Source organism: Amyelois transitella, chromosome 19 (genome assembly GCF_032362555.1).
Source record: "Amyelois transitella isolate CPQ chromosome 19, ilAmyTran1.1, whole genome shotgun sequence".
NCBI classification, from domain to species: Eukaryota; Metazoa; Arthropoda; class Insecta; order Lepidoptera; family Pyralidae; genus Amyelois; species Amyelois transitella.
In genome coordinates, this window is record NC_083522.1 from 8090915 (window position 1) to 8112889 (window position 21975).

The 21975-nt window shown below is 35.0% G+C and overlaps 1 protein-coding gene across 1 annotated transcript in view; it reads left to right on the forward strand.

Moving 5' to 3' along the window:
- The window catches only part of LOC106132510 (sodium/potassium/calcium exchanger Nckx30C), a 60893-nt gene that overhangs the window by 5492 nt on the left and 33426 nt on the right, over positions 1–21975 (forward strand). The window contains exon 2 of the mRNA XM_060949541.1: positions 7450–7473. Coding sequence (XP_060805524.1) covers positions 7450–7473 — 24 coding nt within the window. The remainder of the gene's footprint in view (positions 1–7449; positions 7474–21975) is intronic.

The window sequence follows — 21975 nt, forward strand, 5'->3', positions numbered from 1 at the left end:
TAAATTAAGATGAAAATCGTATGGAATATGGTGTAATAAAAAAATTATGGAAGAATAATAAATAGTTAGTTAACCAGTCTTAAATACATTCGCTAACGTGAATCTCGTATTGTTATTAGCATTAAGTTCGCCTATTCTGCTTTACAAATTCTAATTATTACAATAAAGAATAAAGAAATAAATAAAACTCCCAACTCAGCCCGTACACAAATAAAGCCCATTCTTCCGACTTCCACATGCAAGCGGTATACCTACGTTCAGAAATTGAAACGTTTATAAGGGCAGTCAAATGCGGAGTTAAAATGCTCGAGGCACTCTGAAGGCACTATTTTTCACAGGTGCTACACCGCGATGGCATATTGGATTTCCTGCGTTATTAGATGGCTGACTGTACCGGGGACTAAGGCTTTTGAATTCAATTTGAGACTTTTATGAGTAAATCTGCGTCAAAAATTGTATAATATTTCATTTTATTAGTTTTATTTTTTGACGTAATACATAATACAAAATGTGTGTCAACTATGTTAGTGAAATTAAAAGATTTAAACTTTTTTAAACGACCTGTAACTATCAATATCTTAATTACATCATTATGCATTATTTATTTATTTATTTATCTGGAAGATTATCGACCAAATTTAACACACAAACGAAAAAATAGCAATATAAAGCCATTTACAAATCTTATTATTAGATTATTGGTTCTGCCTTTCCCGTAAGAGTAATAGAAATTATATTGCTATATAATCACACTTCTGTTTTGGAAGAGTAGGCAGAGTCAACATCTATCAACTCGCTACGATCCCTGCATAATTTTGTTACTAAACCAATTTTTATTAAATTTAACACCGATCTGTATACATTAGACCTACATAATAAACCTCTAGACACTATCTATTCCTGGATATTCCCATAGGAAGAAATACTGGAAAAAAAGTCTAGAATTAAATAAGTACTACGTATGCTTATTGCCACGGAAGCGAAACAAGCATTAATAAATTCAGTTTGGTTACGAAACATTTAAGATGAAATTAAGCTTAATGTTTTCATTTAATTAATGTTTTGTGTTTGCATACCAACATAAAGGAATGTTGGCTTGTTATTATAATTGTATTGTATTAATGAAAATAAATGTTTACCTTTTATTACTGGTTATGTTTATGTAGATAATTATTCAAACTATTCAACGCTCAAAATGATCATAGCTGATTCGTTTCAAAATGACATAAACGTTTGTTTTGATGTTGTGTTAAATTTTATTTTCATTGCTATCCTTAACTTAAAGAGGAAAATATATTACTGTTATTGTTATATATTTGTAGATTAGGAAATAAGGGATATCCTAATGAAAGGTCAGGTCAAAATTACCCTAAACTTAAGCTAACATGGAAATGATGAAAGAAGTATGTAGGGATAGCGACATGTGGAATGATGTAGTCTCTACCTACCCCTCCGGGACGTATCATGTATATTTGAAGACATAAAATACAAATATCGTAGCACGGCTACGGTACAAGCCTCTACGAGGCTACGAAGCTACGGCGAGCTACGAGCCATTAAAAATAATGTCTCTTTTTGTTCCCACAAAGTGCGCTGTTTTTAGGCCGTTCTATTATACTCTTTAAAATGGAGTATAGTTTACACGTGTATTTTCAGTGTACTTGTAATTACAATGACAGTGAGTATGTTTATTGCCAAATAAATATATTTAATAAAATAGTAGTAGTCTTTATGTATGAGTATGCCTTTTAAGGAAGTAGCAGGCCATTTCCAACACAAGTATCATATTTTGATTACTTACTGGGAAGACCTTGCATAATTATTGTAACCAAGATTACTGCAATAAAGAATGTTTTATTATTTTTATTTATAAATGAGAATGATCACTTTATTTACAAGGCTAAGACGGCTTGTTTATATTTATAACAATCATTGCAGCCACTTAGACATATTTTTGCTTTCGCAGCATGGATTCAAAAGAGGATTTATGGAATCACTAACTTAATTTTTTTTTGTTTGTTATTTTGTTTAGCTTTTTTTAACAGTTTTAACAGTTAATTCTTTCTTTTCATTTTGTTTTTTTGTAATTAACTCGTACATAACAGTTTTTGTCAAAATTTTATAATATGAGCTATTCAGCAACACACTTACCTAATTCTATGTAATAATCTGTGGACAGCGTTGTTGATTACACTTAAAAATAACACTATGTTGTCAATCTACTTAAATTAAGTTTTGTGAGTGTAATTGTTTGTTGACCTGAATAAATAAATAAATAAAAGGCTTCTTGACGATATAGGCACTGTCGTATTGTGCGTTCAAAGGTGTTTTATGAATAGTTATATTGATAACTTAATAACTTGTTTTCAATTTCATTTCTTTAAACAATGTATTATGGAAAAAAATAAACATAAAGTCTGTGGAAGATTTTAAAATTTGTGGTATAAGATTACTCATTTATTAGACACCAGATCTATCTAATATCAAATGTTATTTCAATATATGGTTTATCTTGTATCTGAAACCATTTTAATATATTTTTCGTTTAAGCGGTTTGTTCAATAATAAAGCTGCATGAGTTAGGTATTAGATTTACAAAAAAAAAAAAAACTGCAAATCCAGGAGTAGTTTTCTGAATAGAATAGAATAGAATATTTATTTGCTTTTGACTAGGGTTTACAAAAGGTCGTCTGAGATTATCGAGGTCAAAAAATAGGTTTAATAATACCCATCCTCTTTACATGACCAAGAAATCAAAGCAATGCCTTTTTTACTAAATAGAAATAATTTTTCTAGCATTCTTTACTTTCATTCCATACAAATAAGTTTAAAACTTTTCTGCATCACTATGAACGGGAGATACGCCTGAATAAATAATGCTAGAAGTTCACAGAAGTTGCTTGAATTCTGAAATTGTACGTCGTCTGGCAATGAATTATAAATGTATGCAGTTGTGCATCATCTTGAAAGATGCAGTTGCATACATACATACATACATAAAATCACGCCTCTTTCCCGGACAGGACAGGACAGGCAGAGACTACCTCTTTCCACTTGCCACGATCTCTGCACATTTCCTTTGCTTCATCCACATTCATAACTCTCTTCATGCAAGCTCACAATTGCACATGAAAAACATTATTTACATGACGACTTTGTGACAGTCTCGGTGGACAGTTCGGCTATCGAACTTCTTAGGAACTTCTTCGAAAGAGGTGCAGCGGTTATGCACTTGTCTGTGACACAGTAGGACCCGGTTCGAATCTCAACCGGTTGCTAGCGACCGAAAACAACATGAAGTGTTGAAGTTCAAAGTACATATAACACTGCTGCCATGTTGGCTATGTTGTTCTGCCGTGTGGTTCCCGGCACCAATATAAAAAAATAAGACCACTCACTTTCCCAAGGATGTCGTAAAAGGCGACTAAGCGATAGGCTAATAAACTTGGGATTATTCTTTTAGGCGATGGGCTAGCAACCTGTCCCTATTTGAATCTCAATTCTATCATAAAGCCTAACAGCTGAACTTGGTCTATCAGTATTTCAAATCTGCTGGCTCTGTCTACCCCGCAAGGGATATAGCCACGAGTATGTACTTACTCGGAAAAAGAATATAGCAATTAACAAAATCAAGGGAAAGGTTTGGTAATCAAGAGATTTATTTTTACCTAAGAACATATCACTCTTAAATATCACTTCCATCATTAAGCCATTCAACTACACGTAGTCATTATTTAGCCGTGCAGCTATTTAGAAAGATCTTGAAATTTGCGGTTTCTCTTTCCTATGGATGTCGTAAAACGCGATTAAGGGATAGGCTTATAAAATTGCGATCCTTTTTTAAGCCGATGGGCTAGCAACCTGTCACTATTTGGATCTCAATTCCATCATTAAGCCGAGCAGCTGAACGCGGCCATTCAGTCTTTTCGGGACTATTGGCTCTGTCTACCCCGTAAGGGATATAGACGTGACTATATGCATGTATGTATGTATGTGTCTATTAATTTTGATCATAACTTATATGATGTCATACATATGTAAATTCGTGCACAATAATGCACTTGCAACAGTCAGTCTATTGCAGCCTTTGGAATTAAAAGAACAATAGTACCTACTATTAATAATTGTATAATAATAGTCTATCTACATTAAGGTCGGCCATTGTCTGAGAATAGCATTCATGTCTAAAACAGACTGAACAAGACATTATCAATGTAAAATTAAATTGAAATTGTTTTCATTTATAGTGTAAACTAAAATGCCGGACGAATGTACCATCATTAGTCTTTTCTATATATGTATATTAGTTTGATTGCCAACCGATACTTTTACTGCGAGACAAAGATCATAGAAACTGGATGCGGATCCATGATTCAATATAAGTAAGGTTTCCCTGCATAGGTTGCGGAGGTCATGCGGGAGTCACTTCGTGTAAAAACTTGACTTACCTAGTCCAAGATCGTGGTCACAGATCGCGGGCTCCATGAAGAGTATTTACACAATCAAATTGGAAAAAAAAATCACACCCCTTTCCTGCAGGGGTCTTTCCACCTCCAGGAAAGGTTTTTACACGAAGTGACTCCCGTCACCTTGTCACGACCTGTTTCGCTTTATCTAGTACATTGATAACTCTCTTCAAGCAAGCTGGTAGGTGTTTACCTGTCAGATATTTTATCTATGTATATATCTATCTTTTGTGATACTAAATAAAGCTATCTATCTAGATAATAGCTTTATTTAGTATCACAAAACATTTGTTGGTCACATACATAATTACATACATAGATACATTAAATCACGCTTCTTTCCCGGAGGGGTAGGCAGAGACTACCTCTTTCCACTTGCCACGATCTCTGCATACTTCCTTCGCTTAATCCACATTCATAACTCTCTTCATGCAAGCTCGGCGCTTTCGGGTACTTTTGACCTGACCTTTTACCAGGACGTCCTTAATTTGATCAAGATACGATCGTCTAGGTCTTCCCACTCCTAATACATAATTAACAGTAATAAACCCTGAACAAAACCTGCCAAACAGCTGAACGTAGCCTATCGGTCGACCACTTTCAGCTGTTTGGCATTATGAAAGAATTGAGATTCAAATAGAATCTGTTCTATTTGAATCTCAATATATACCATAAAATTATACGGGTATATTAACGTCGGCCTCAGTGACGCAGTGGCAATGCGCTCGTCTGTGACGCCGGAGGTTCGAATCCCGGCCAGGGCATGATGAGAAGAGAAATGGAATTTTCTTTGATTGGCCTGGTTCTGAGATGTTTATCTATATAAGTATTTATTATAAAATATAGTAAGGTTGAGTTAGTATCTCGTAACACAAGTTTCGAACTTACTTCGAGGCTAACTCAATCTGTCCCGTATATATTTATTTATTTATTAGTTATTTTTAAATACAGACGAAACTGGCAACACTTATATCAGCCTACAAACGTGCTGACAGTGCTAATGGACAAACGATTTCACCCGCCAAGCTGTCGGATCAATGCGGATTAGTTTCCCGATTTCGAGACGCACGATTCGTTTTGCCTAAACTATATTCTTGGTAAAATATTTTCTTTACTTGCGTCTATCAGTTTTCGTGCTGGCTTAGCATCGAAGAAAGAATATAGTGTATGCCACCTAGTTATCTTCCCGTGCACATTGTAATAGTCAATCAAAGAAAAGGCTAATAAACTTGGGATTACTTTTTAGGCGATGGACTAGCAACCCGTCTTTATTTAATTCTCAATCCATTATTAAAACATACAGCTGAACGTGGTCTTTCAGACTTTTCAAAATTGTTGCTTCTGTCTACCCCAGAAGGGGATATAGACGTTTATGTATTATATAGTAGACGAATTATATATGTGTATGTTTGCATTTTCTTTGCCAATCACAGAAATTTATTTTAAAGTATCCTTTTTACTCCACTTTAAAAGTTATTTAAGTCTCTGTGCTTAATATCATCAAAATACGTCCAGAATATTTTGAATACTTAAATTCTTAATAACAAAAACGCAAATCTTACATGCTCCCTTGCTGGTAGACAGAGCCAACAGTCTTAAAAAGACCGAAAGGAATCGAGATTCAAATAGTGTCATGTTGCTAGCCCATCGCCTATCGCTTCGCCATCTCATGTTAATTAACCTATCCCTTAATCGCATTTTACATAGGAAAAAGATGGACTAATCAACTTCTCTGATACCAAAAACCACACGGCATATACAAACCTTGCGTTATAATATTTATTTATATATTTATGTACATCAAGGAAAATAAGAAAAAAAAACTTAAAGAGAAATTTAGTACAAGGGCACTACTTATTTCTAGAGAAATTTCTTCCAGCACTTAAATAATGTTCTGGTTATGATTGTTGCACCAAGTTAACTTGTTTACTGTAAAGATGAAGTAGTCCAGTATTCCTGTTTATTTTTAACGGGAACCACAAGGGGCAATTAGAACTCTTTAATGCACTGAGAAATGTCAGGTGCAGCCACGTCATAAACCTTATAATAATATTAAAAAAATATTCGTATTATTAACCTCATTAAATTCTGATTTGTATTAAAAATACTTCAAGACATTTTAAGCCCTATTGTCATTTATAAAGGAACTAGTTTCTCTATTATAGAATATTTAAAAAAAATTGCATCAATTTGCTGAAGGCAGTAGTTTAATAAATCTGTCTTTTATAGGTACGATCAGATAGAACTATTATTGACTATAACTGGTATTAGAATGTCATCATGTCTAGGTAATCGCTATAGAGTTATAAAAAATGGTTGCATATAGAAAAGACGTTCAAATTTCCTGTGTCTAATGTTAGTAGAGTTAAGGGTCTCCTTCAAGGTAAAAATTTCATACAAGGAAGTTAATTTTTTTTTTATTTCATTACATAACAAATTATCTCTTTGGGCTTATTATGTGGGGCATCGAATTGTTTATTTTTCTTCGTTTTGATGATAAGTTTCGATACCGTGTGGTTTCCGCCACTTAAGAATAAGGCAACTCCATCTGTCCATCTCAGAGATGTCGTATATGGCAACTAAGGGATGAGCTAACAAACTTGGGATTATTTTTGTAGGCGATGGATTAGTAACTGTCACTATTGGAATCTCAATTCTCAAAACAGGTTACTAGCCCATCGATTAAATGAAAAATCCCAAATTTATAAGCCTATCACTTAGTCGCCTTTTACGACATGGGATTGCATGGGAAAGAGATGAAGTGATCCTATTCTTTTTTATATTTGTGCCGGAAACCAGACGGCACCTTAACCCCACCTATGACTGAATGTTTCAAAAATAGTACCCATTATCGTACCATTACAATTTCAATAATTTTAAGATACGAAACTTTATCTTTATAAGTCTGTTGTTCATTGAAGTTTGGTCCACTCTATGCTTAACCTGATCTTACTGGCTTATTGACTCAAGCCTGTTTTTCCAGCACCAGTCAGCCGCTCAGACGTTGGTGAGTGCCTATGCCTTATACATAGCACCATTTCCACTATTTTTCTCAGATAAGATCGCGCACTGATTGGGAACATTCGCTTTGAGGATAAAATTCGCGCGGTGTGCGCGTACTTATTTTTTTATGATAGCAAATTGAAGTTTTACCTTCGGGAAATACGCGTGGTTTAATTTATGTTTGTAAATTAAACTTTATTCACTAGTCGACAACATACAAATTTGATTTTCGGTTAACGATTTAGGAATGTAATTTTTGAGTGTGTTTGATTTTACATTCATACAAAGTACTATAATTAAATAAATAAGTACTTAATGTTCTTTTGTTGAAAAAGTACATAATTGAAACAGAAAGTTGAAATATGATTGTCTTGTTAAATATAATTTATCTGATAACAGTATCACAGATAATACTTATTCACACATAATTTTTGAGATTTCAATTCACATTTGAATAAAAGATACATTTCTGTTGAAATCTAGTGAATTTTATTTAAATTCATTGTAACAACGCGTATTATTGGCAAAAATATCCATTCTAATTTTGAAATTGATGCGAGTAAACTGCCAGTTTCTATTATAATTCAAATAATGTTATTAAAAATATTGTTCCCAGTCGGTCCGAACCTTATATTTGCGCATATGCTTCACCCATTCTTGGCAGTTTATAGGCAGACGCCAAAGTATGACATGCTTGTAACAGGCATATAAAGTTATTGTACTGGAGTAGCTATTTTCAAATTTGGTAATCAGTGAGTATAAAAAAATATGGTTGTATCATAGAAATAGGCCTTATTATTTACATTTCAATGGATTAAACTGCGTACACAAAGGTTCGAACGTCGGCACGCATGTTCATTAGCTCTAAATAGATGGCGTAAGGCAAACATGGCCAAAGAAGGCTTGCGAAGACCATCGTTAGCCTTTTGTGTGTACGTACCTATATAATATTTTTCTATTGAATATTTGATTTTAATACTAGTTGAAATCGAACGGGTTTCATTCGAAATTTAATTTAATTCATCGTACCGAATTCAAAAATGACACTCCAAGTTGATGTACCTACATAAGTTTTCCATTAGTTTTCTTAGTTATTTTTATAAGGCCTGTCTAGTATTAAGTTTTTTATAAGCATGACGATTATTTATTCACTTTTTTTAATTATAGTTAAAAGATGCATGAAGTGGCACGTTTAAATTATACATTCACTAGCTTTAAAAAAAAAACCATATATATCTTTTTTATGACAAATATAATCGGCCCTTTTACTCGCTGCCAGTTACATAGAGATTATGGCAGAGTAAAGGAGATTCATTAATTACACCGAAACAAGAGCCAAGCAAGATGATTGAGCAGGATATTAGACATTATAGGGCCTTCCCCAAGGGTGGGGGGAATCACGTCGTTCCATCAACACTGCAAGGCTTTTAATCATGGTGTAATGACTTGCAGATTCAGAACCCTATTAGAACGAAACGAATTACATATCTGTAAATTCTATTACGTTTACGCCTTGGAAGGTTCTCAGACTGATGATTTTGAATGAGTTATGAATGTGGATGAAGCGAAAGTAATATGCAGAGATCGGGGCAAGGGAATGGTTTATTCTCTGTCGATCCCTCCGGGAATGGAGCGTGATATAACCTAAGTAATGCTTAAGTTATATGCCGTACGGTTCCAGGCACATAGGACCACTCCAGATAAGCTAATAAACTCGGGATTCTTCTTATAGGCGATGGACTGGCAACCTGTCACTATTTGAATGTCAATTTCATTATTAAGCGTGGCCGTTCAGTCTTTTCAAGACTGTTGGCTCTGTCAACCTTGCAAGGGATATAGACGTGATTATATGTATACTTAGGTAATTATTATTAATTTTTTTGTCACAAAGTAAATTAATCTTAGTCAAAATTAGAATGATCAAAATGTTTTTGACAACAACAGTTGTTGACTGAAACTCGTATCAACGAAAAAAAATCCGTGATAGGTCTCTTATGACAAAGAAAAAAAATCCCTAATTGCCGCGTGACAATTTTTAATGAATTTTTCACTTTCCGCGGGCGAATCCGTAGGCACACTCTAGTCCCATTATAAGAATGCCAGATTTGGAAATACCACAAAGCGTAGCCAAAGAACACATAATAAATTTTTAATGTGGTCGGGGGCGCAACGTGTGAACTGTGGGCGGGAATTCCGACCTTAACACGAATAATACGAAAAAGGGATGTTACATACATAGGTACATACATATGGTCACGTCTATATCCCTTGCGGGGTAGACAGAGCCAATAGTCTTGAAAAGACTGAATGGCCACATTCAGCTATTTGGCTTAATGATAGAATTGAGATTCAAATAGTGACAGGTTGCTAGCCCATCGCCTAAAAAAGAATCCCAAGTTTGTAAGCCTATCCCTTAGTCGCCTTTTACGACATCCACGGGAAAGAGATGGAGTGGTCCTATTCTTTTTTGTATTGGTGCCGGGAACCACACGGCACGAAAAAGGGATGTTCACTGATAAAATAAAGAGAAATGAGGCGTAAGTGAGAATAGTCTTAATTTTATGGACCTCCTGTTAGCAATGCATTAGTGATGCTTCGCTGAATCTGATTTTAAGTCAGTAACTTATGTTTTACAGTTTAAGTACAATAGGACCACTCCATATCTTTTCCATGGATGTCGTAAAAGGCGACTAAGGGAGAGGTATTGGCCTTAACTTAGGATTGTTCTTGTAGGCGATGGGGTAGCAACCTGTCACTATTTGAATCTCAATTCCATTATTAAGCCTAACAGCTGAACGTGGCATTTCAGTCTTTTTAATACTGGTGGCTCTGTCTGCCCCGCGTTAGAACCTTAATTCTTAAACATTGCGCAAAATTACGAAGAAATACAAAAGATTCCGACAGTTGTTCTACAATTTCCTATTCAGATGCCACGTCATCTAGTTCGCGTGATTACGAAAAATCAGACAAAAGTGAGGTTCAACCGAAACATAGCCAAGTTTACCCGGCAGATAGCTTATATTTTTTTTTCAAACAATCTCCATTCCCCGTTTTTTACCTAAAATTCTACTTTCAAAGCAAGCATTATATAAGTTTTATACTTTTATTTGACCTTATATTGCTTCTATCAGACTATTAATATCAAACGCGAATTTTAAAGTAAGAAAATATAAGGAGGACTTCATAGGACCATTTCTTACTATTTCTTTCAGGGTTATGTACTCATTGAATCGAACCCGGGACCTCCGCCACAGACAAGAGCACTACCGCAATGATAACATAAATACATATAATTACGTCTACATCCCTTGCGTGGTAGACAGAGCCAACAACCTTAAAAGGACTGATAGGCCACGTTCAGCTGTTTGGCTATAAATGACGGAATTGAGATTCAAATAGTGACAGGGTGCTAGCCCATCGCCTAAAAGACGAATCTCAAGTTAATAAGCCTATCCCTTAGTCGCAATGATAACCACTCAGAGGATTTAAGGAACTCTTTAAATTTTATTTTTCTTTACCGTCACAACATTAATCAAACTAATATAGATAATTCAGAAAAAGTAATTGGCAGTGACAGACCTAGGATTTGAACCTGTGCCTCAGACACTTATTTATTCAGGCATCTCAATCGTTCGACCATAGACACTGTCATATCTAATGCTTAGTTGTCTATGCACAAGTATTGATTTCTACTGGCTCTATTCTAGAACTTGGCTCAATTTCTCAAGGTGGTTTTGCGCGCATTCATAATGCGATGACAGCTGAGATATTAAATACTTGATTCCATTTGATATTGATAGCTTTTTAACTATTTAAATACTACTATTTAAGTATTACTATTTAAATAATATATTGTGCCGTGTGGTTCCCGGCACCAATAAAAATAAGAAAAAGACCACTCCATCTCGTTCCCATGGATGTCGTAAAAGGCGACTAAGAGATAGGCTAAGATATAATCTTGGGATTCTTCTTTTAGGTAGATAGGCTAGCAACTTGTCGCTATTTGAATCTCAATTCTATCATAAAGTCAAACGGCTGAACGTGGCCTATCAGTCTTTTCAAGATTGTTGGCTCTGTCTATCCTGCAAAGGATATAGACATGTTTATATGTATGTATGTTTATTCCAAACCCAATCTCTCTCTTTTCTTTATATATTTCCAATTACACTTTCTGGCTTGGGGTCCACTTTCCAACGTTTTATTTTCACTTCATCCAGTCTGCTGTCATTTTTACGCTATCGGTTCAAAAATATCTTATCCATACATACATACATATGGTCACGTCTATATCCCTTGCGGGGTAGACAGAGCCAACAGTCTTGAAAAGACCGAATGGCCACGTTCAGCTATTTGGCTTAATGATAGAATTGAGATATCTTATCCAAATGCAATATACAACAGTAATGGGTTTGGTTTACCAAACTGACACGACTAAATAGACTAATCGAATTCTCTTGGGAGATACGCAAACAAGGCGCGACTGAGCAGAGCTATTGTGATCGGGGAACAATTTGAGTGAATCCCGAACCGGCGAGGTAGTCATCCGATGAATCGATACATATCTGGGATTCCTCCGGCCCGGGTCGGAATAACAATATCGATTTAGTATGATTTACTGACGTGGAACACGCTATCTTACAAGGAAATGGGCAGAACCTTGGCGTTATTTGAGAGTTGCCTTCTGCTAACGTTTTCAAACAGATAGTTTGCATAGACATACATTCTGATCGGAAGATGATTTCTGAAGAATATAACTAAGGTTTTAGACAAAAATACATACATTTAAAACTATTTGACTATAAGATTAAGAAAGTATTTGAAAATATGAATTGTCTATTACATTTCAAATATGGAGTACACCCGTGGCTCCGCCCGTGCTAACCAAAAATTTCGGGGTTACATACATATTATCACGTCTATATTCCTTGCGAGGTAGACAGATCCAACAGTCTCGAAAAAGAACAATAGGCCACGAACGATTGTTTAGCTCAATGATATAATTAGAATCAAATAGTGACAGGTTGCTAGCCCATCACTTTAAAAGAGTCCCAAGTTTATAAGCCTATCTATTAGTCGTCTTTTACGACATCCATGGGGAGGAGATGGAGTAGTCTGATTCAATGGATCGCTATTTTCCATCTGGTGGGAATTTGGCAAATATTTTCTTCACATAACGAACCTACGACAAGACAGTTAGTGCTCTCGTTTTTATATATAGAACACATACATAGGGTTAATTACAATATTTAATTTAATGCTGTATATTCATTCAAATTCATAATAAACATTACAATTGTATCTTCTAATTACAATGAACTACTTCAAACACAGCTAAATGCAATAAACAATAATTATAAAAAAAACATCATTACTTTTAACCCACCGTATTACGCTCTTCCAGCATCCGTCCAGCAGAATCTCGTTGGAATTCTATTAGGCTTCTCAGGTTTCACAGCTACTTCTGCAACTCTATCTAAAGGGCTCGATAATTCTCCGCCACCCAAAGATTTTCTCTTTTCACCCTTATCTTTGTCTAAAGTTGCAACAACGCTTTTGCTTATGTATATTTTCTTCTCTTCCACAGCTTCTGTAGATTCATCTTCAAACAAGTCATCTTTTAATTCCACTAAGTCCTCACCTAACTGCTCCAATCTTGACGATTTGGAAGCTTGTACTATAGGTGCCTTTATGACTTCAATCTGTTTCGTGTTATGACTTTCAATGTGTTTTTCTATGCATGCTATTTTTCCAATAATGTGGTTTAACATTTCACTATTGCACATAACAAATCTCTGCACTTGTTTCAATTCTGTATCGATTCTATCGTATTGGTTTAATTCTGCGACACATTCTTTGACCGCGTTAATTATCGGAATTTGTAAACTTTCGCTAAAGATATTCTTATCAGTGTCGTTCATAAGATGTATTTTAATATTAGCACCCTCGTTCATATCCAAAGTTTCGGTCGCCAAAGCTTCAAACGAATTTGATATTGAGATTTTTTTATTATGTTTTTTCTTGTGGTAGTGACGATTTGTATCCTTTTTAATGTGTTTCTTTTCCGATATTCCAGATATAGTACACGTTAACGACTCGTTTAGATTAATATCGTCTAAAGTGTTTTGAGACGAATGACTTATAGATTCCTTTATGCTGAGACTCTCAATTTGACTCGGTCGTTTAGGCTTGCAAAATGAATCATTATTTTTATTTCTCTTATTTTTGTTATATATCAAATCTTTTTCATTACCATATTCTCGACATTTTTTTTTCGATTTCTTAGTTTTGACAGTATAAAAAACTGGATCCTCATAATTTTTGGATGGAATCAAAAGAGGTACTACATTTTTGGCAAGTTGTACCGTGTGATTTAGCATATTATCATAATCTGTCGCCATATTTCTGCATTGCATTTTTTTATTTTTAGGGTCATTTTGTGGAAGACCGTTGCATTGTATTCCTTTATCATATTTTTGGTTTTGAATTTCATTAAATTTAGTATTCTTATGTTTACAGTCTTTCTTATCAAACTGTTCAAAGCCTTTTGGATTAGCTAAGAATCTTTTATGAACATAAACTACGGAATTGTACGAACGCTGATTAGGGAAGTAATTATCCAAGTTGATCCCGTTAAATCCCAAGGGAGTCGGGAACAAGTCTGCAAATAAAACGTTACTTCGGTTCATTCATATTAATCTTGAAAATACTGGTTTTAATACTTTTATAGGCAAAGTTCTTTGAGTTGTAGAAGGAATTTTACAGTGAGTATTTTCGAGTAATTAGTTTCTTTGTTAGTAGCAATTCTGAGCTCCTTAAGTTGAAAAGGTTTATTCGCAGTGAAGCCAGAGGTAATTATGTCGGCAGGAAAATTGTTATTAGACTGGCTTGTGCAACGTTGCAGAGCAAATAACCGTTTGAGGAATTTGAATTTGGCATTGTAATAAGTAAAAGTGGCCATTACTCTTTCGTAATTATGTACTCCTGACTGAATAGGTACTTTTACAGCTTGTACGAGTATTGAAATTGAAATGAGATCTGCGCCTATTTTATATAATTTTTACTTCTTACAATAAACGCTAGAAGTAAGTAACAATACGAGACAAATAAATGAAATAGTCTCACAATTACAAGAATTCACTATATAATTTATATGATAGCGGTTGTATGCATTGATTTGTTTGTCTTATGAAAGACTAGCTGTACCCGCGACTTCGTCCGCGTGGAATAATTCAAAATTCAAAATTTTTTATTCATTATTATAGGATATTATTATATCGCTTAATAATTGTCGTATGGTTTAACAACTTGGTTGACGTCAAATGAATTACTTAAAAACTAAGTTTACTGCCGCTTCCAAGGCGTCAGTGCAGAAGAAGGGGTAACAAACTGCACTGCACTGAATTATTTTGGGTATCATTGAAGTCCTCAAGGATGAATAATTTTCCCCGTTTATATATACATATAAACGGGGTATATACATATAAAAAATAGTAACTAATACGATATAGGAATTATATACAATTCCTAGGAAATGTATACATCTCCCAGGATATGTATGTATTAAATAATTTTTAAATAATATTTTATACATTTCTTAAATAGCTTCGGAATTGTATACATTTCCTAGGAGTTGTATGCAATTCCTAAATTTTATACATTTCCGTTAACATATACATATTCCATTATTTATCTGCTCCTTATAGTTACAGCGTGATGTTATATAGCTTAAAGCCTTCCTCGATAAATGGTCTATTCAAAGCAAAAATAATTTTTAAATTCGAACCACTAGTTCCTGAGATGGGTGCGTTCAAACAAACAAACTCTTCAGCTTTATAATATAAGTAGATAGATTAAACTGATGGACACATTTTTCCTACTGTCTTACTATATATACTGACTAGAGGCCGCCCGCGACTTCGTCCGCATGGAAACCCTATCAATCCCGCGGGAACTCTGGGATAAAAAGTAGCCTATGTGTTATTCTGGGTCTTCAGCTACCTACATACCAAATTTCATGGTAATCGGTTCAGTAGTTTTTGCGTGAAAGAGTAACAAACATCCATACAAACTTTCGCCTTTATAATAGTAGTAGGATTTACCTGCCATATTTATCTTGAACTAGAGTTTTTTGTGTTGTAAATATAATAACAATTTCTATGTGTTTGCAACTGACATTTTTGACATTTTTTTTTAATTCGATGTAACAAGATTTACGATATTATATGTCATACTTACTCAAAATAGTTTATTTGACCCTGTCCACAGAGCACTGAAATGTACACCGCTTGTGGTATGAAATTCGCCCAATATATTTCACTGTTCTGTGGATTCTGTTCTTTTATTACTTAAGTCACTTTTATTTCTTTTTCTACTCATTTATTTTAATATCTAGAACCGCCTAGTGTTAAACTTACACTTAACTTTTTTCCCGTATTAGTGAGAATATTAGAAAATCCTCTTTTAGAATTGAGATTCAAATAGTGACATGTTGCTAGCCCATCGCCTAAAAAAGGATCCCAAGTTGGTAAGCCTATCTCTTAGTCGCATTTTACGACATCCATGGAAAAGAGATGGAGTGGTCCTATTCTATTTGTATTGGTGCCGGGAATCACACTGCACGAAGACTCTTTAAATAATTTTACAAATGAGTAAGCTAAAATAACTACATCCGTTTGTGAAATCGGTTTAAGTACAAAACAAGTTACCGAATACATAGACTCTCTTCAAGGTACATTTTAAAACTTGACAGGTCCTTCAAACAGCTATAAGGAGAGCTTAGTTTTTTCAAGTCTGTCTACCCCGTGAGGGATAAAAACGTGAAAGACGTGATTGATTAAAGCGCTATAATGTAGTTTATTCTGCCGCTTCTTCCACATTTGGAAGCGGAAGTAACTTTTCTTACTTACTAACTTGGGCTTTGGAAAAGGTAGTAACTATTCTTACTAATTAGATTCTATGTTTCTTCAACTATTCTAATATTTCTTCCACATTTGAAAGCGATAGTAACTCTTCTTACTTACTAATTAGATTCTATGTTTCTTCAACTATTTTAATATTTCTACTATTCTAATATTTCTTATTCTAACTGACATTTTTGTAATTTATATCAATAAAGAAACTTAAATCAATACATACATTGCTAAGAATGCCCCACAAGTAGGGATTGCCCTAATTCGCCCATTCAGTCTGCAGATAAAAATCGCAGGCAACTTTTTCATGTCGTTATCATATTTATTAGCGGAATGGCGGGTCTAAAGCGAGAGCATAAAATAATTAAATTGAAATTCAGTACACCGTAAACTTTTTATTTCATTTACAATGTTTTAACTAGGACAAAGGAATAACAATGTTTTTCACTGTAATAAAGTTAAGATCATAATATATATTTTACTAGCGACCCGCCCCGGCTTCGCACGGATTATTTAATAGATGTTATTATACATAAAAACCTTCCTCTTGAATCACTCAACCTGTTACAAAAAACCGCATCAAAATCCGTTGCGTAATTTTAAAGATGTAGTGATATCTTCTACTTCTTTCTCCTGACTTTAGTCCCGGTTGCATCCTCAGCTCTTTGCAGAGGAGAGCCCGGGGTATGTCTTTGACCATGGACCCTGGATTGGGTGGTTATCACTCAGTTAACACAACTTATATTTAAATAAACATAAATTTTTTATTGGCTGAAAATCTTTTCTTGTAAGTTCGTCGGTTAAGAGTGCTCTTGACCTTATTACCTACGTAAAATTATGTTCATACATACATAAATTCACGTCTCTTTCCCGGAAGGGTAGGCAGAGACTACGTCTTTCCACTTGCCACGATCTCTGCATACATACACATTCTTAACTCTCTTCATGCAAGCTCGGCGGTTTCGGGTCTCCTGACCCTTTGCCAGGACGTCCTTAATTTGATCAAGGTACTTTCGTCTAGGTCTTCCCACTCCGACCTTTCACTACACAAACATTATGTTCAAAAGATGATAATTCTTCCGCAATACCTTAAAATTCTAAATGGAAGCCGATTACCTAGCAATTAACCCTAAAACGGTATCCATAACCATTAGGAATATGCGAAAGTGAGTTTGTTATACCTATTCACGGTTAAACCACTGAACCGAACTGCATGAAATGCATTGCATACATATAGTATGGAGTATAGAGTGCCTTTTGTCCCGGTAAAAACAAATGTTTCCGTGGGATTTGCGAAAAACCTGTCTTCATTTGTATGTGGCGTTATATCCGCGCAGGCAAAGTCACTGGTAAAAGTTAGTATACTTATAAAGCACACAACGACTGGATTTTTGCTCCCAAAATCATTACGACCACAAAGGAATAAATTAACAATGAGAATTGCGTACACGCTCAGGTAATTAATCACTTCTGCCCTAATGTAAGGCTTTGTGCACACAACAAACATACAGTGTATAGCTTCCCTTACTTTGTTATGCAAAACAATGGTGTTTATCGCAGTTCTTTATCGCTGAGTATAAGTTGCTGTTTTGCCTGAAATTAAGAGCTTAAATTATCGGTGTTGATTATTTTTCATAATACATAAAATACTGCCGAAATAAAGAGCTTAATAATTGGTACTGACTTTTTTATTTGTGTTACCTTATACCTAAGGGTGAGCTTCGGCAGTTGCACGGTTAAGACCCCCGACTTAAAAATGGTGCAAAAGTTCAAATCCTAGCAGGGAAATAAACCAAACTATCTACATATTACGCTCTTCTGAGATATATTCACGATGATTTTTCAGTAAAAATAAAACAACATAAGGAAACCTGCACATTCAGGCTTATATAATATAATGACGATGTTATTATTTTAACTATGCGAACAAAAGTAAAATTATGTCGTATAAAAATTTTTAGTCTTGCAGTTGACTGTTAAGAAGTCACGTAAAAATTAAATAAACAAATATATACGGGATAAATTACACTGATTGAGTTAGCCTCGAAGTAAGTTCGCGACTTATGTTACGAGATACTAACTCAACGATACTATATTTTATAATAAATACTTATATAGATAAACATCCAAGACCCAGGCTAATCAGAAAAAGATTAGATTAGAATTCTTTATAGAGGCCGTTAAATTGTATTTGAAAGTTTGCAATTGCACTGAAATGCGGAACCATAAGGAATTCAATGAAAAGGGACGTCCATATCCCTTCATCAATTCGGCTTTTACGATTCTTTTAGCGTTACTACCACTCGTTTTTCAGCTTTAAAAGTAAAACCGAGGCTTCATTGTGAAAATGGATTGTTTTTTTTTAATATGTAAAGTTTACTTCATCTATTTTGAAATTTTCACGTCACATTGTAAATTCAATTGTAATTATTATAACCCTTATTTCTGAATGTGAATTCCAACAATAACATTGACACTTTTCTTTATTGGCTGTTTACCTCGTATGGGGTAGGGTAGGTTTGTGTGTGCATTTACATACATATAATCACGTCTATATCCCTTGCGGGGTAGAGAGAGCCAACACTCTTGATAATACGATAGGCCACATTCAACTGTTTGAGTTTATGAATGTGGAATAAAGCGAAAGAATTATACCGAGATAGTGGCAAGTGTGAACGTGGTAAGGTGCCCGGTTAATATGCGGACGGCGCAAAAAGACACAGGTTCGAATCCCACCCGGCCATGTACCAATGAATATTTTCAAAGTTATATACAGTAGTTTGTATACTAACCGATGCTCTTACGATGAGGGAAAAATCGTGAAGAAACCTGAACATTCAGGCAACTGGATGTGTTACCATGATCGATCCAATACGGGTAAGGCTCCCCTGCATAGGTTGCGGAGGCAGACGGGTGTCGCTTCGTGTAAGAACCTGACTCACCCAATCCAGGATCCATGTTCAAAGGCATACCCCGGGCTTCTCTCCTGAGTGGTGAGGATGCAACCGGCAGCATGCTGAAGAAGTGGCAAGTGTAAGGATGTACGATTGTCCATGAAACGGCCTCTACACAACCTTCTGCCGAAACCTGTAGGCTACCTAGGCGAAAAAAATCGTTTGTTTGTTTGTAATATCTTTTTTGCATAGAAATTTACACAGTGACAAGAAAATAGTACATAGTTATAAAAAAACAAATCACTTGCAATGGCGGACTTATCCCATGAAGGGATCTATTCCAGTCAACCGGCAAACAATAAAGGAACTAGATAATTCAGTAAAAAGTAGAAATACCTATACCCTGAATATATATGTATAAACTTATTAATGAATAAACATACATTAATTAAGATAAATTGCCTGACGTTCGATCTAGATGCTCAACTGGACAGGAACTTAAATACATTATTTTTAAATTTATTGAGGGTCTGTGCTTTGCTTAATGTGCTTCGTTAAATTGAAATGAAAAAGTCCTTATAGTAAACGAACTATGTTCGACACGATACGACAAATAGGCCAAGTTTTAACCCCCAACCGCTACTACGCTGAAAAGAGGTCGAAATTCCACGGGACAATGACGTAACTGCCCCGTTATTTAATATTGAATTCTCTGTACTCGTCTTACAGTCGAATTTCCGACAAGCGCCCTGGCTACAATTGAAATGAGCAGGGAATTTCGACAACAGATGAACTTTTGAAATTGGGTCGCAGTGGGATTTTTCGAATCTATCATTGATATTAATGAACTACGTGACAACGCATTAATTCATAAGGTTATTGGTGCTTAAATGTGGAAGTCCAACTTTGCTTAAATAAGTTGTGCATACATACATAATTATATCAATTTCATCATAGTCAAACTTCTTTAGACGATATGTTAGCGACGTATCAAATGTATGGTGTCGTGTGGTTCCCGGCACTAATAGAAAAAAGAATAGGATTCTTTCCCATGCAAGTCGTAAAAGGCGACTAAGGGGTATTGAGATTCAAATAGTGACAGGTTGATAGCCCATCGCCTAGAAAAAGAATCCCAAGTTTAGGTGTTGCTAATTTAAAAAAAATGTTTTATTTATTTATTTAATATATTTTATTGCATTAAATACAAATGTGTTTATGCACAATTGGCGGACTTAATGCTAGAAGCATTATCAACCAGTCAACTATTGGGTCTGCCAGAGAATTAAAAAAAAATGATTTCTTAGACATATATATATTGTATATTGAGATTAAGATAGTAACAGGACGCTAGCCCGTCGCCTTAAAGTATCCCAAGTTTATTAGCTCATTTCATGCCGCTGGAGACTATATAGCCAACAGCTCATCTATATCGTAGAAGTCCATGAATCTTCCCGGGTTGGTCCATGTATAATGTATGAGTTTAAGGCGAAGTTACAGCGTATTAAGGTCGCTTGACACGTGGCGCTTCCTTATTTACATTCATTTGGCTCCTGTGGGATCACAAACTCTTTGATGAGCGTCTTTTTATTTGCGTTTAAAGATATAGTAGATAAATTCGTAAAATAAACATATATCTTTAATATTAAATCCTGGTAAAGGGTCAGGTCAAAAGTACCCGAAACCGCCGAGCTTGTATGAAGAGAGTTTGAATGTGGATGAAGCAAAGGAAATATGCAGAGATCGTGGCAAGTAGAAAGAGGTAGTCTCTGCCTACCCCTCCGGGAAAGAGGCGTGATTTTATGTATGTATGTATCTTTAATATTAGATTAAAGATATAAGTTTATAATATTCGGATCTGTCTGAATAATTATTCAAATACTAAAGGACGCTCGCAGCTTCGCCTGTGTTAAACGAAAAATCACTAGAATTCCCGTTCTCGCCGGAATTTTGGGAAAGCCTCTCTTATACCCATAATGAACCTCCACACCATATTTCAAGTCGAAAGCGAGTTTGGGTTATGCGTTGATTTGTCAGTCAGTCATTCATTTACTTTTTTTATATATTAAGATAAAATTTTTGATCTTGGAAAAAGTTTTGCGTTGAATTTCACATAGAACAGTTAAATTAAAACCCGTTTTAATTTTTAGTGTTTATCGTAATTCGTTTTTTACACTTTGCTCCTAAAATCTGATATATCTCGTCAAAGCTAGAATTAAATACTAGATTATTTGATTTTTGAGGTTCAAATAAGATCAATTTTATAAAATATTAGGAATAGAAAAAAAAATATTATGTCGATTGTGTTTTGTTAAACAAAAATCTTTAATAATCACGTTAATTTAAATAACTTTCACAATGCCAATAGCAAATGAAATACATACATACATACATAAAATCACGCCTCTTTCCCGGAGGGGTAGGCAGAGACTACCTCTTTCCACTTGCCACGATCTCTGCATACTTCTTTCGCTTCGTCCACATTCATAACTCTCTTCATACAAGCTCGGCGGTTTCGGGTACTTTTGACCTGACCCTTTACCAGGACGTCCTTAATTTGATCAAGATACGTTCGTCTAGGTCTTCCCACTCCGACCTTTCCCTCCACACTCTCCTTGTATATCTGCTTAGTCAACCTGCTTTCATTCATCCTCTCCACATGACCGAACCATCTTAACATACCCTTTTCTATTCCTGTAACTACAT